At 42.1% G+C, this 16,144-nt stretch overlaps 1 protein-coding gene across 1 annotated transcript; it reads left to right on the plus strand.

The window, feature by feature from the left end:
- The first annotated feature begins 1,953 nt into the window (after positions 1-1,953).
- On the plus strand, positions 1,954-7,324 carry asphd1 (aspartate beta-hydroxylase domain containing 1). Its single transcript, XM_071533370.1, has 5 exons — positions 1,954-2,406; positions 3,705-3,911; positions 4,620-4,827; positions 6,531-6,644; positions 7,215-7,324. Exons 1-5 carry the CDS (start codon positions 1,954-1,956, stop codon positions 7,322-7,324), a joined length of 1,092 nt encoding a protein of 363 aa, XP_071389471.1.
- The last annotated feature ends 8,820 nt before the right edge of the window (positions 7,325-16,144 follow it).

Below are 16,144 nucleotides of genomic sequence, written 5' to 3' on the forward strand. Positions count from 1 at the left end.
TCCCACTGAACACACACACACACACACACACACGCACGCACGCACGCACGCACGCACACACACGGACGTGCGTGCACACACGCGTACACAGTGTTCTGCTGGTGGGTAAAGTAACAGTGAGAGTCCCAAAGCCCCCAGTTTCTGTCTGTCTGTCTTACACATTGAAACAACAAGAAATGTAAAGGGAAACTGAGACTGGGTATCTTTAAGCACAACAGTCAAAATCCACGCAAATCCAATTTGCATATCAAGTGCTCAAACAGTACAGAACTGGTCCTGGTTTGTTATTGGTTTATATTTTGCCCAAATGCAGCACAGGTCCATTATTCTCATCCTTTGGTCCGGCTTTGATGCAGGTCTGCTCCACATCTGGTTCTGCGTGCATCATGGCATCTCTGCAGTTTTTGACTGCACTACACAACATTATGTAAAATAACATAAGGGAAACACAATGGCAACATTTGATACTCTTGCAAATATAATATTGTTTGTAAGAGTTCATTTTAACACTATCAACATCTAAAATAACATTACTTTATTACATTACATGGTGACATAGCCAAGTGTTGAAGTGCATGCGAGCATCAACTGAAAGTCAGGGAAAAAAGACAAATTCTTTACCTATACGTATAGGGAAGACAACACTATGCATTAAAATGGCTTTGTTCAGAAGGCACACGTTTGGGCTGGTAGGGGAAAGAAAGATGCAGTAAATGCAGCACATTAAAAGTAAGAAACTGAGATACACTGAACTAGCAGCCAAGGTTGAACAGTGAGGCTGGAAAGCCTGGGGAAGTTGGCTGCTGTGGATTTGTAGCGACATCCACAACCAGTTTACTCAGGGAGCTAGGGATTTGAGATCAGGACTTACATAACACCATAAAAGCAGCCTCAGAAGCAGCCGAACTGAAAGGTCAGTGGCTCTGGGTGAAAATAAATGATGCCAGTTGGGGCCGAAAGTAGGGAAATCTATCTCATGAGATTTTTGAAGTACTGAGTGGGCTGTGGGAAACACGGTGCATGGCTCAGTGGTTAGCGCTGTTTCACTGTCTCACAGCAAGAACAGCCAGGGTTCGATTCCCGGCCCTTTCTGTGTGGAGTTTGCAGATTCTTCCCATGTTTGTGTGGGTTTCCTCTCTGGTTTCCTCCTGTATTCCAAACACATGCAAGTCAGGTGGATTGGAGACTCTAAATTGCCCATAGGTGTAAATGGTGAGCGATTGTCTGTCTATCTATGTTAGCCCTGTGATAGACTGGCAACCTGTTCAAGGTGTTTCCCTGCCTTATGCCCAATGCATGCTGGGATAGGCTCCAGCCCCCTGTGACCCTGAAAATGATTAACGTAATGAAAATGAATGAATGAGTAGGCAGTTTCAAGCCAGAAAGGTCCAGCATTCCCAGTGGCCCCTGACCGCTGGCAGTCAGAGCCTGCCTTGCTCTTTGCATGCTCAGTATGAGCTTCACAAGCTTTTTGGATTGTAGGGAAGATTCTCTGAGAATATTGTAACTTAGTTGTTTTTATAGTGTGATGTGAAAACATTCTAATAATAAACAATATATCATGTTGTTGAGTGTGTCATACAATTGTAGCGCTGCACTGCCACATACAATATTGACGGAATGGAAAGAGTGCAAAAAAGTTCTAGCAGTCACTTTTAACTAGCAAGCTAGCCACATGTTATGTGACAAGGTTTCCTGTTAACGTGACTGTCACAGTCAAGGCTGCACCAACTTAGTGTGGACCAGTATGCTAATATTAAGACAGGTGCAGAAGTTCTTGAGTCAATTGGCAATGATGTGATTTATGAATTACTTTTCTGTCGGTAGAAACATAGTTTGAACTACTTTTTAATGTACATTATAATAATTCATTGTTACCTCACTTGGCCTCATTGGCATCATCTCTTAATCTGTTTCCATTTCATTATTTCAGCATTTCACAAAATCTAAAGGATGTATTGGTCAATGAACCCACTCCCCTTGCCTCCATATGCTGCGTTGGGTGTCCATCCATTAAGTGGGCTTCTGTGGACTCTACTGCTCCTCTTTCTGTGGCACTGTTATCGGATGGGCTCTGACCTGCCCACCCCAGGACGAGCTCACCCTGGAAAGCTCAAGTCAGGCTCGAGGCGGACCATGTTGTCCCGTGCTGGCAGCTGTGTTGGAACTGAGTGTAATGCAGGATCCAAATTGTTGAGAACTGATCAAGTTACCCCCTGCATTCCCATGGAAACAGGGGAGGATGAGGAGCAGGGACGGGGCTACCTCTCCCCAGTGCTGAGTCATGCCTTGTTCCCAGCCCAGGCATCTGCAGGAGGCAAGAAACTATATGCAGCACTGCAAGAGTATGCCAAGCGCTACAGTTGGGTGGGCATGGGCCGCATCCATAAGGGGCTCAGTGAGCAGGTAAGAGTGTAATCCATGCAGTCCATGGGCTGATGCTTACTATCATACATACCTTATGTCTTTTGTATATGTGTTCAATAAGGCATTACTTTGAAGCCATATTTCATTTTTGTAGAAGATATTGCTTCATAGCATAAATAACTTGTGCGTGAATGAACAATTTACCTCACACATTAGCTTTCTCAGAGTTCTGCTGTTACCAGTGTTTTAGTCCTTCCCCCCCAACCTGTGTTATCAATATTTGCAAAATAGGTAAAATTGCTCCATGCAAATTACAACCCAGAAAATAAATTTGTGATACAGTGTTGTGCAATTTACAGAGACCTAATGAACTTAATAACCTCCTGCTGTGAGTGATATACAACCTGTCAAACTAGTCTTATTGAAGCTCCCCCAGATGAGTAACACACAGTGCTGTGGCCGACCGATCACACCATGTATTACGCCCCCTGTCATGAAGGTACAGTAAATGATTACTTAAACTAGACAACTGAACCTAGGACTAAAAAGAAATATTAAAGACAAAGAATAAAGGTGAGAAAAGTACATAAATGTTTAAGGTGTTCCTCAAAGGTTTTATGCCAGATTTGGGGATACAATGGTTGTGGTCTTATGTGGTCAATAGGAAACATTTCCCCACAGCTTTATATGGTTTGAGGGCGCAACCACTGGTCCTCACAAGCACTGGGAGAATTGTGGTGTGCACCTTGTGTGTTTGAAGTCGAAATCCAACAAGCACCATGTTATGCTTGGGCTGTGTTTCCTGTGGCAGCAGAGGAACCCTAGCCAGGTAGTTTGCACAGTCACATCAACAAATTTTCACAGCGACAGTGGCCAAAAACAACTAAGGGACAATTTTCTACTCTTAGAAAAGCCCACTAAAATGTTGATTGGTGATAAACTGTAGTTGGAAGAGTGACTGCAAATCAGAAATCTTCACTCTATGACTAAACAAATCAGGAAATCAAATGCTTTTAAGAGAATTTCCTGATTTTTTTGTTTTTACTTAACACTAGCTAAAAAATCAATCAGTGTATTTGCTTAGAAATGGACTGTTAAATGAAGACACTTTTTTCACATTATGTTTATATTAAGCCCATCCGCAGATGAAGTAAACAGTGCCAAGCAAACCTTTTTTGGTGGAAACAAAGCATTACAGGAATAGAGTGTACCAACTACCTACCTTAATCCGGTGTGTCACCGTACTGCAACAATATAGTAAACACTGGATTAAGAAAAACCTTGTCATGGAATTTAATTAAGAATTTGTCACTAATTTCTGATTGTTCTCACTTCAGGTCAGACTCAGTGATCACTCTACAATCCAGAAGCCTCATCTTTTCTTCCTCCCAGATGTCCCAAGCGTTCCCTTCTTCCCACGCGATGCCCATCGTCATGACATAGAGGTCTTAGAGGCCAACTACCCTGTAATCTTGTCTGAATTCCAGGCTGTTTACCAGAGGGGCGTTGACCCAAAATTAGGATGGACCTGTGTGGGACCAAAGGTACAGAAAATTATAATTCAGGTTCAAATCTACTATATGAGAAAGGCGCAAAGAATTACCAAGAAACAGTTTCAACCTTTGCATGTGATTTACTAATACTGGCTCTATCTGGGGCTTAGATGTTAAATATAAATAGGTCTTATATGGAGTGCACAGTCCAAAATGTACTTCATGCTTCCTGATATAATAAATCACATTGATGGTGTTGTTTGATTGATCTCCTTCCAATTTTGCTGACATACCTCAAAATACATATTTATTTGTTTAACAATACAAAAAGTCACCACCCCATTCCTTCCATATGCCCAAAATGCTTGTGTAGATGGTTAAGAAACCAGAATCTACCAATTTATCATGCTCTACTGCATTAGTGGCAAAACAAATGCTCACTAAATCCAGGTCTTATTGGTTAAGTAGCCATAGTAATAGGCCACTGTCATTTATTGGATTTTTAGTTTTCTTTCTACATGTTTTGCATGTGTATCAGGGATGGATCAAATCCACCTCACTTGACCCAAATCAAGAACTAAATCTACATTTAAATTCAATATTTATTTTGTGTTTTTGCAATGTCATTCATTTTTGCTCTATTGAAAATTCACCCCTTGAATTTATCCCGATATTGATGTGTGTGTCTATTCTACAGTTTTAGAGACTGTCCTCAGGCTCATTTGAGTAACATGTAATGCAGCTTACTGTCTCTTTCAGGGTCAGGCAGTGTTTCCCTTGTACAGTGCAGGTGTCTGTGTGGCAGGGAATTGCCGTTCCTGTCCCTGCACCTACCGAACACTTCTCTCTCTCCGTACATTTATAATCAGTAATTCCTTGGGAGCCGCTGGGTTTTGGCTGTTAGGGCCTGGAGCTACACTGGGGGGCTCATATGGACCCACCAATACACGTCTACGATGTCATCTGGGTGAGTAAATTGGTTAGGTTCAGGGAGAAAAGAAACACTGGGGTTTTGAAGTTCTATGTCTGAAGTCCTAGTTTGAGATTCTACATATTCAGGCTTGAATGAAAGTGGAGAATACTGTGTGTGGTGGTGAGGATTGTGAAAGGAAATGCTTTGGCTCTGATGCAGTGTAATTATTATGAATCAAAGGTTCTCTCAGACACATGAAACCAAATATTGTCATCTCAGAAGTATCTCCAAGATCAGGCACTGACTCTCCTCTTCCAACTGAGAGCGAATAGATTGCTGCAGCACATTACTCTTTGACTGTCCCAGCTCTACTCTCAAAAGCATTCAACTTAAATACTCCACATCAACAATACTGACGTCAACCAGAAAACATGATCACAAAACCCTGGTCCATGTCTCTTTTTGTTAGCTCCTACTTAGTCCTACTTACTTCTAACTTGGAATAAAATTAAAGAATTAAATACATCACATATTTACTTACTAAACCCACTTGAACACTCCACTCTCAGGATGCAGGCCTCCTCATCGTTCCCCTGTTTTGAGGAACCCACCGGGGGCAGAACGTTCCCCCACCTCCTCCTTCTGCTTCCTTAGGAACCAACTTACTGCTCATGTCAGGGAATCAGATTTTACTGTAAGTCCAGACTCAGGACCTGACAGGCACATTGGTAGCAAAGGTGAACTGCACATTTACCATGTTCTGAATAGTATTGGAGGTATAGTCATTTGAAAATGTAGAGATTGGCATTTATTTATAATGATCCCATTTGGCCAGTTGGGGTCATCTTGCATATTGGTCTGTGAAATGCTGTCCTCTACCATGATGTGAAGTTGCACGCCTCTCACAGGAAAAACTGGAATCAAGGCAATAGGGTTTCAGCCCTTGATCTTTTAATAATAATAAACCTGTTAAAGGCACTGCCTGTGAAGTACCAGTAGAATGGAGTGCAGCGATGTGGGTGATAGAGGACCAAACAGAGGGCTAGTCAAGGAGCAGACAAATTATATCCATTTAATTTCTTTCCTTTCAGTCAGTCGAGGATTACCCCATCATTTGGGGTTTTTAAAGGGCAATAAGGGCAGTGGTGACTGCTGCTGTGCACCAGGGACTTTGTAACAAAACCAAGAGAAAAAGAGGGCTTGAGCCCCTACAGGATTTTAGCACAAATACCCAATAGTTAAGTACGGTAATATTCAGTGTACAATATAAGTGACACACTCTAAATAGCAACAGACACCAGGTTGGGTGAGAGAGGGTACAGCAGTACATACAAGTGCAGGGAACAAGTGCACTTATCTGGCAACTGTCCTTGTGCTGCGACTGCATGGGTTCATCTAGCATGCCGGGTTATCACAATTAAAAAACTGAACAAAATACTGAGGTTTTTAGACAAAAAGAAGAGGTCACATGGATCTAAAGAGAGGTTTAACACATTTGTATTTTGTGGTGTAGTCAGAAGAGTAGCTGACTCTCAAACCCTTGCATAATATTTTGTGGTTTGGGGTCGAGGTTCAATTCCCCTTCTGTACCACATTCTGTACTGTGATCCCTCTGGTGGTAATCCTTTGTGTTTTCCCTTTATCTAACTTAAGAGTAAATGGTGGCAGGCTGGAGTGCATGCCCTTCTTATTTGAATGAAAAAATAATAGTTTGTAATTGAAATGACAAAACCTCTTGGTGAAAACCTCTTTTCTAGGTCTGCAGACCCCACCTCTGTGTGAGCTGGTGGTGGGAGGGGAACCTCAGTGCTGGTCCGAGGGACACTGCCTCCTGGTTGACGACTCATTCCTTCACACCGTCTCCCACAAGGGTCTGTGAATCACTTATAATTTTGAAATACTTTTTCTCTTATTTGTGTACACATTTACTCCTTACGGATGAGTGGGAAATTATGCAGAAAACTCAATTTACTTATGGCTGCATTTATTCAGTTCATAAGAACAAAGAGTAGTTAAGAGAACTGGTGCCAAATTAATTGGTGTGGGCCATACACACCCAAAACAGAAATAAAATGTTATTCATTTTCTCTGTGTATAAAAAAGGTTGTAGTGCTTTAAGTGAGTCTTTACTTTAGCCCCATAATTACTTTGTTATCCAAGATAATGAGTGTAGATCCATTGGAGCAAACCATGTTGCACTGCTCCAATATAAACAGCACTCAGTGACAAAGAAACCCCAAAAACTTTAAAGGTGCATCATTTTATTTACTCTGTGAGGTTAAAGTTGCATGGACAGGTAAACCCCTCAAAGATGAGATTACTTTCTCCAGATGTGATGAAAAACCTTATTAGCGTGTAATTAATTGTTTTTCCAAAATGAGATCTGATTAAAATAGCTGTTGCATATTCACTTACAATTGTATCAATATCTATTTTTAAAGGGCCTCCAGAGGATGGACCACGAGTCATTTTCAGTGTGGATCTCTGGCATCCGAATGTGGCTGCAGCAGAGAGACAAGCTCTGGACTTCATATTCAACCCGGACCTCTGAATTTGCTCCTGCACTACCAGTATACGACATGTAGGGGTGCCTTATCTTAGCCTCGCTTGTTGTGGGTCATAAATCTAAATGTTAACATCATTCCAGCCAATGAATCACTGTGTGAATCTACTCTACGAATTGTACAAGCCATTAAGACCTAAGCTAAGAAGAGCGGAATAGTTTTAACTTTTCTAAAAACTCAGCATCATGACATGCTATGCTCATGAATGCTCTTTGCATGTGAAACCTGTTTCTCTTGATTACAGGACTTTGTTTTGAGCTGGTGCATGTGCTAATATGCCTTGAGGAAGAGCAGGCCTTTCGAATCAGCTCCATGAATGAGATGCTCTATTTTGAAATTTAGGTCAATGATCTATGGTTCAATCACCAAAATGTGAACTTCCATATCTTTATTTTTGTTTTCTAATTTGATGCCTTATTTACGGAAGAGGATTAGGGCCACATGTGAAAAATCTATTTGAGTTCTGACTTTAAACTCAGAATTCTGAGAAAAAAGTCAGAATTCTGAATTTAATCTCAGAATTCTGACTTTAAGAGTTTGATGCAGAATTCTGACTTTATTCTCAGAATTCTGACTTTATTCTCAGAATTCTGACTTTATTCTCAGAATTCTGACTTTAAACTCAGAACTCAAATACATTTTTCACATGTGGCCCTAATCCTCTTCCGTACTTATTTTACCTTTTGTATACTGTGATTTTTCTTCTTCTTCTTCTTCTTCTTCTTCTTCTTCTTCTTCTTCTTACTATCATGTATGTATGTATCTACCTTGTATGTGTGTATCTATCAATATGAATTTATGTATGTTTGTATTTGTTTGTTTGTTCTGATAAGCATTTTCACTGTGGTTTACATATGGCATGTACTACTCACGAATATACAAGCCAAACCCTCTAATGGTATGCAACAAATAAACCTGTATTGACTGAGTGCCATTGTAAATTAATTGTAAAATGTAAGATACTATGATAGGAGGATAGGTTCTTCCTTTGCTCACAGTATAACTGCTCTCTGACATGTGCTCTATTCTACAAGCAAGCAGAGATCAAACAGGAACCATATACATATACTGTATTGTTGTTACAAGACAGAGGTAAAAGCTGGAATAGACATTTTCAAAGGAACAATACATATGCTTGTATGAATACATATGGAGCAGGCCTGAATTTGCTGAGGGATTCTCAAGAGACAAATTTAGTTTAAAAAGGCAATAAATCAACAATAATGATCAAGTGGTATAAATGGTTGGTTTATTTTACAGCCCATTTAAATTACGGTGTAACTAGTTTGTAATTAAAATAACAATGCTGTAGTTACAGGGTAACAAAACAAGAAGTCCGGGAATTAAGGGGTAACAATGTTGTAATTATGAGAGATTTATAAGGTAGTTATGGTGTAACTTAATTACTGCATACTTAAAATATATAGGGTACAATAATGTAATTAGGGGGGACAAAACAAATGTTATCGTGCTTAAAGGTTCATGCACTGGAAAAGGCCATTGTAAAGTGCTACCCATGTTTCTATTAACTACATGTATTGATGCACAGGTTGTTGTGGAAAAAAGCTGAAATAAAGATGATGACTTTTTATTTTCCTAAAGTATCCCCTCAGATATGATAGTAGGTAGTTGTAATAGGTAATAGTAATATATAGTAGTAGTAGGTAGTAAGATTAGAATGAGCTAACTTGTGGCTTAAAACAGCTGAAAGTGCAACAGGAATTAAGAATTAAATAGATGTTTTCTGCATAAAAAAATACACTATCTTAATACAAATTCCAAATATTCAGTTGTGTTTTTTAATCATGTGTAGTTTATAAACCATGTATGAAGAGGGGCATCTCTGTCATTATAGTTTACTGGAGCCTGAGCTTCATCTGATGAGTCATAATGCAGCTGGACAGAATGCAGCAGCGTTCATAGAATTTAGAATGTTAGTGTCATAAAGACCTGACTGACCTGAACAGACTCAGACTCACAGTTTCATCTCTGATCACTGTTCACCTGCAAATTGAGACAGAAAACTCACGTTGCATTCATTTGGAGAAACATCAACAATATCTACCTTTTAGAAAAGAAAACATGGAGAGTGATTTCCATCTTAGTAAGCCACATGCATTTTTTATTTTATTATTTAACATAAAAAGATTAGAACAGGGGATTTTGCTGATGATGAAAGGCATACGATAAAGCTATGATGAAGCATGTTGACCTTGAATGAAGCTCCATCAGGTGGCCTTATGGTTGTTTGATTATTAAGATGTTGCCATTGCATTTCTTTCAGCATCCATGCAAATGGTCGCTCAACTCAATGCCCTTAATGACGATCGCCATGAAAACATCAACTGCATGTTTGCGAAAGTCCTGAATAAGGAGCAATACCTTTATGCTGAAGCCTCTAGTTTCTCTGGAGGTCCTGCTGAGCTCGACTGTGACCTTTCACCTCAGTCTGCTGTTGGTCTCGGCTCCAAACCTGCTTGTGGATTTGAGAACCTCAATATATGGGAACCAATAGTCAGCACAGCTTCATCAGCATGCAAATTTCTCTTGGATATGGACAAAGGAGACCTTCCTCCCACAGAGAAAGAGTCTCCTCTCATGACCGAAGACACAGCGTTAGGTAATGCTGGAGCATCCATCCACCCGGCTCAGCATGTTGAGGCTCAATCCAACCTGCTCCGCCTTGTTGAGACTCCATCCCATGAGGCAATAGTCAAAGCTGATTCTAAACTGATGCTGTTCCTCCAGGACTTGCAGAAGGAATACGAACAATGTCCTTTTATCATCAAGACAGAAACCTTCAGCCCTTGTGCACAGACTGAGGCCGCTCCTGAAAGCTCTGTCACCGTCCTGCATCAACCTGAATGTTGTGAGGGAACAAAAGTCACTGTCCTCTCTGCTGGACCTGACAATGACTCCACCTCAGAGGAGGCTTTCCCCGTCTCTCTTGCTGAAGACACCCTGATTCACCTGCTGAAGGAAGGATCGACCAACCTGCTTCAGGAGTCCCAGGCTCCAGCCATCCAGGTTGAGGTCAAAGCTCCACCAAGCCTTGTGGTTGAAACTGTAAAGGACACCAAGGATCTGTCCGGTCTGACCCTGGAAAAGACACTTTCACCCGTCAAACCTACAGGACCTCAGAGTTCCGGTGCCAAAGACAGCCTATCGACAAAACCAAAGAAGAAAAAGCATGGCTTCTTTGTTTGGCTGTCCCGCATTCCGGAGGAAGAACGATAGTTAATTATTGTAACTCTAGTTCTATGATCACAGGCGGAGCCCTCTAACAGGGCTCTATTTGCTTAGCCACTCATCTAGTCACCTCAGCGCACTGAAAATTTGCATGCACATGCTCAGCCAATCAGGATGAGCCTATACACCCTCTATGGGGCCTCGCAGTATAAATGGCGAGCAGCCCCTCAGTCAGCATCCACTAAGTCTTCAGCGACTCGTGGAGCGGCAGGGCGAGCTGTTAGAGGGCTCCGCCTGTGATCATAGTACTAGAGTTACAATACTTAACTATCGTTCTATTTCACACAGGCTTCGCCCTCTAACAGGACTCTATTGGCTTAGGGGGCAAAGCCCGATGACTTCACTCCCTGCCGAGACACTAACACGAACAACATGCTGTGTCATAGCCTGGATTGACTGTAACGATGTAATAGGTCAGCCAGATATGGTTCCGCTCACACCCATGTCTACAGAATGGGGGGCGTGAAAAACCAATGCTACACTTAATCATGTTGACAAACAGTAAGATGTAACGCTGGCCAACCCAGTGGCCGGTCTCCATCGGGGTTCAACACGAGAGACTCAGGCCTAGTAGGTCATTTCTTCACAGATCTCGTGTACCAGTACTGAGTACAGAACCGGAGAAAGACCCAGACACATCCAACAGATAGAACCTGATGAATGGACAGGGCGTTGACCAGGAGGCCGCCGTGCAGATCTCCTCCACACCTGTTCCACTAAACAGAGCCGTTGACGCAGCCACACTCCGTGTTGAGTGTGCGCGGATGACTGCAGGAGGGTCCCTACCTGCCAGCACATAAGCCTGTGATATTCCCTCACAGAGCCAGTAGGCGAGTCTCTGCTTTGACAGGGGCTTGCCAGCCACACTGTCTGCATAGCACACAAAAAGCTGCTGTGTGCGCCTCACCATGGCTGTGCGTTCAACATAACACGCCAACGCACGCACAGGGCATAAATGGTGCAGCCTCTCCTCCCTCTCCTCACCATGACGAGGAGGATAGAAAGCCTCCAGCTGAATCGTCCTAGACCGAAAAGAACTATTGATGTTCTTGGGTGCAAAAGACGAATTCTGTCTGAGTGTGGCGCCACTCAGGTCCCCACGTATCAGCAAACAGCTGGAATGGACCGAAAGAGCGCACAAGTCACTCACCCTTTTAGCTGAGGTCAAAGCAAGCAGCAGAGCTGTCTTGACCAACAACAGCTTAAGAGAAGTCTTCCTAATTGGTTCAAAAGGCTCCTTAGACAGAGCCTCCAAGACCAAAGGCAGTTCCCACTGGGGGGCGGTGGAACGCATCACTGGGCGTTTTCTCCTAGCCCCCTGCAAAAAACGCTTCATGAGGGGGTGGCCGAAAACCGACCTCTCTCCAAACCCCTCATGGCAGGAAGAGATTGCCGACGCATACACTTTAATAGTGGAGTGCACCAGTAGAGCACAGTTCAAAAGATCAATGTTCCGCTCCCCGCACCATTTCTGAAAGCCCAACCATTTAGCCTTGTAGCTATCAATGGTGGATTGAGCCCTCGCGCCTGGTTCCCAGCCTTCCAGGAACAAGCCAGCGGTCGACGGGAGCCCTGGGGTCCTCTCTGGGCCGGTGGTGGAGGAGGAGCGTCGCCATCGGAGTGAGCCGGTGGCAGGGCAGGCTGCGCTGCAGACGCTGGCAGGCGGCGAGAGGAGGACGTAGCGGAAGAGGAAGCCACATTACGCCGTCCACGCCTCTTGGACACTGATTAAATTGTTCATCTGTCCCGCAATACGGGATACATGATCCAATTCAGAAGCAGAGAGAGAGGCGTTTCCAGTCAAAATGGTGGATAGGGACACCCCCAGCAGCCCCAGGTTATTGGCCATGGCTGCCGTCTGGGCCGCCATGTGGATGGATGAGGTAGAGCGGCGGAGGTGAAGGATGCAGCCGTGACGGAGACAGAGGAGATGTTGTCATCGCTGTCCCCCGGCGGAATCCCTTCTTCGTCCTCCGCCACCAGGGGAGGAGCCGGCAGCGGAAGCGCTGTGACAGCGGCAGAGGAGCAGGGCTCGGGCGAGCCGCCACCGGCCTCCACCTCACTGTCATCACAGCGGAGTTCGATTTCAGGGGAACGCTGATGCTGATAGCGTTCGAAATGTGCCCAACCCTGCCACCGTCTCACCCTGGAGAGAGCCCTGAAGCTGCTGCAGTTCGGCAAGTCGGAGACACCGTCCGCGGCATGTTCCGAGCCCGGGCAGTATTTAGCAATGTTGTTCTCAGACGATGCCATCCTAAGCAAACTTGTTCGTAGGCGCTGAAGACTTAGTGGATGCTGAATGAGGGGCTGCTCACCATTTATAGTACGAGGCCCCATAGAGGGTGTATAGGCTCATCCTGATTGGCTGAGTACGTGCATGCAAATTTTCAGCGCACTGAGGCGCCTAGATGAGTGGCTAGAGCCCTGTTAGAGTGTGAAATAGAACAAGAAATCTGCTGACAACATGGCTGCAACAGCAGTCCTGCTTGACTGCCCTCTCACCTGCAGTCCACTTCTGAACTCCTGTCATCCTCCTATCCACTTTACACAAATGAACAACTGAATCATTTTATTTGAATACATTTATTTGCACACTACTGTTACAGTGTCTTTGCTAATTTCTTCAAAACACACCTTTATTCCTGCAGGTATGGGTAACCTGTAGCCTAAAGCAGTGAAAGTGTAATGGAATTAGTAAATGTTGGCCATTAACCTTTTCTATACCTCTATTACTAACAATATAATCAATATTTTTTCTAAATGTGGCTGTTTTTTCACTGACAATCTTTTAATATACCACTTAAAAAAGAAATAGTTTATAATCAGGGGTACTAGTAAAATAACAATGCTGTAGTTACAGTGTAACAAAACAAGAAGTCCGGGAATTAAGGGGTAACAATTTTGTAATTCTGAGAGAGTTACATGGTAGTTATGGTGTAACTATTTTTGTAATTACTGCATACTTAAAAAATATTTACATGGTACAATAACGTAATTAGGGAGGACAAAACAAATGTTATCAGTGCTTGTTCCCTGTAGTTATGGATGACATTTTAACTGAAAATAGGAAAAGAGATTAGCAGAAGGGCCACATGATGCATGTAGTTGCACATTTCACGATACTGTATTTCCATTTGGAACAAAGTTCTTAAATATTGCAGTGGCCTATGTGAAAACAGCGAAATGTTATGGATATGAGTGTTAACTACTTAATGTCAAGAACCAAGTAACAACTGTTTAACATACCTTGGTATCCCTTTTTGTGTGTAATTGCAGGGAGAAATTTGGATTACTATGCTAATGTGGTAAATCCTTTCTCAGAGCTTGAGTGGAACATTGTGTGTCAAATCTGGCCGATGTACCTGTTAAAACGTCAAAGTAGTTTTGAAAAGAGCTTTCACTGAGCTGACACTGTAAAGTGCATGATGTTTCCCCTAATGTGCATGGCCCCGCCCACCACCTGCCCACTCGCATGATGGGTAGGCCCCCTATTTTCAGTTCAATACAGATGGAAATACTCCTGCATAATTTACCCTGAGCTGGATCATATTCTGATAGAATGAGATAGGCTACTGTAAGACTTTCAACAAGGGGAGGATGCGTGTTTGAGGTCAAGCCCCAGGAGCATTACTATTCATCTCATCTTAGCCTTTTCTCACACACAGGCACATACAGTACATTCGCACACGCACGCGCACACGGTATATACACTGTATATACAAATTGTAGTTCAGATTTAGCTCCAATAGCTCTTTTTCGGTCACTGTGTTTTTTTGTTCAGTCAGTAGATGAGTTTGTGTGGCGATTTTGTCTTATCTGCCATCTGCTCGTCTGAGGTTCCCATGATGAGGATTACAGAGATTGAACTAATCCCCCACAGAAAGGCAGATTATTCCAGAGATTGTTTATGTATATGTAGTTATGTAGCTTCACAATGTATCATTCATTCTACACTGGACTTTCATTCTATGAAGGGTTTGTGAGTGGATGGAAGGCAAAGCATCTGATTGTCAGATTATTTGTATTTTGTCGGCATATATGACATAAATATCAAATCAAATATCTCATATTGAGGTTTACTTAGGCATCATTTTTTACAATGAAACTCTTGGAATTAATCTCAGTTAAATTTGTTCAACTGTCTACCTCATCATGTCAGTACAAGTAGCCAGTCGAGATACCTGCGTGGGCCATGGCCCTAGTGGGTATGAAGTGTGTATGAAGCAGGAACTTTAGCATTACTGAAAATTGCTCAGCTATGGCATCTGCTCATATTTTACTATGATGTCGGTTTATAACCTGCATTAACACTAGTTATAAGGAGGTATTTTTCACTTTTTTAGACATTTTATGTCATAACCTGGCTTTTGTGAAACAGATCTGTAAGGTAAATTTTTCAGTACAAAATTGTTTAGAATTATTTTTAATAATTATTACTGCAGCACTTTGCCATAAAGACAAGGAAATGAAGAACTACTCTGATTGGTTGGCTGTGCTTGGGGCTCCCCTTTCTAGTCCTGATTGGTTGATTTCATTGAAGTATGAAGACACTGGACCAAATTTGAAATGGCTGGTAAAAGGGATGATTTTTGGATTTTGAATATGGAATCATGGTATATGTGACGCAACCCAATATTGTGGCAACTTTGCTTTAAACATCAGCAAGATCTTGACATTAAACTAGCCCACAATGTAATCTACAAACTTAGTCAGTGAATTGTCCCATTATTATTGGCAATTATTTCAATCTTTCATTGCAATGATTTATCAATTCCAACATTTTCTATGCAAATGTGCACATTGATTGTGTGTTAGTTGCAATTTGCCTTCAATTCACCTTAAAAAAAATGAAAAGGGAAAATAATAATTGTCCCATTGTACAGCTTATATTGTCAGCCTTTTATTATGCAATAATATCAGCCAGCCGCTTATTTTCACTAGTGAAAGATGCCAAATGAACAAAGTGGTTGGAAAATAAGTCTGTTATTAATATCAAGGGCAATCTGCCATTCAGAAGCAATATCAGGCTTGCCTGTAGGGGGATTGCATTTTCATGACCAAATTCATGGGACATTTGGGTTTATCTGCCTATATTTTATCAATCAGTAGTTGAGCTCCCTAATGATCATCATTGAGTCTCATGAGCCTACTACCATGTACAGCCCCGTGAGGTTATGTTACAACACTGATCTGATTCATAACAATTTCTTTGATAGAAATACATACATTTACCTTTTTTGGTCATGATGTATTTAATAACAAGGTTGATTGCCAAATCTGTTCTGCTCAAATGTAACATGTTTCCATTTCTAAAGGACTCAGATTGGCCATAAGGATAATTTCCACTGCACCAGTACGATTTGTTATTGTTAGAGTATCCTAATGCTTGATTTGAAGGCCTGTCGAGGCTACAATAAATACGCCTATCAAAACATATCTATTGTGTTTTATTGTTCCACTACTTACTTTTCATCATAGTGATAATGGGTACAATGATAGATAAAATTTGACAGTTGTCTTGTCCCACACTGTGCCACAGCAACATTAAAATAATATAG

Source organism: Centroberyx affinis, unplaced genomic scaffold (genome assembly GCF_046629955.1).
Source record: "Centroberyx affinis isolate AG114_WGS23_722 - 3 ecotype Tasmania unplaced genomic scaffold, CSIRO-AGI_Caff_v1 ptg002360l_1, whole genome shotgun sequence".
Lineage (NCBI taxonomy): Eukaryota > Metazoa > Chordata > Actinopteri > Beryciformes > Berycidae > Centroberyx > Centroberyx affinis.

Coding starts and splice junctions, on each gene's coding strand:
- asphd1 (XM_071533370.1), top strand. CDS start 1,954: ATGTATTGGTCAATGAACCCACTCCCCTTGCCTCCATATGCTGCGTTG. Junction 4,828..6,530: donor ACGTCTACGATGTCATCTGG/GTGAGTAAATTG, acceptor CCTCTTTTCTAG/GTCTGCAGACCCCACCTCTG. Junction 6,645..7,214: donor TCACACCGTCTCCCACAAGG/GTCTGTGAATCA, acceptor CTATTTTTAAAG/GGCCTCCAGAGGATGGACCA.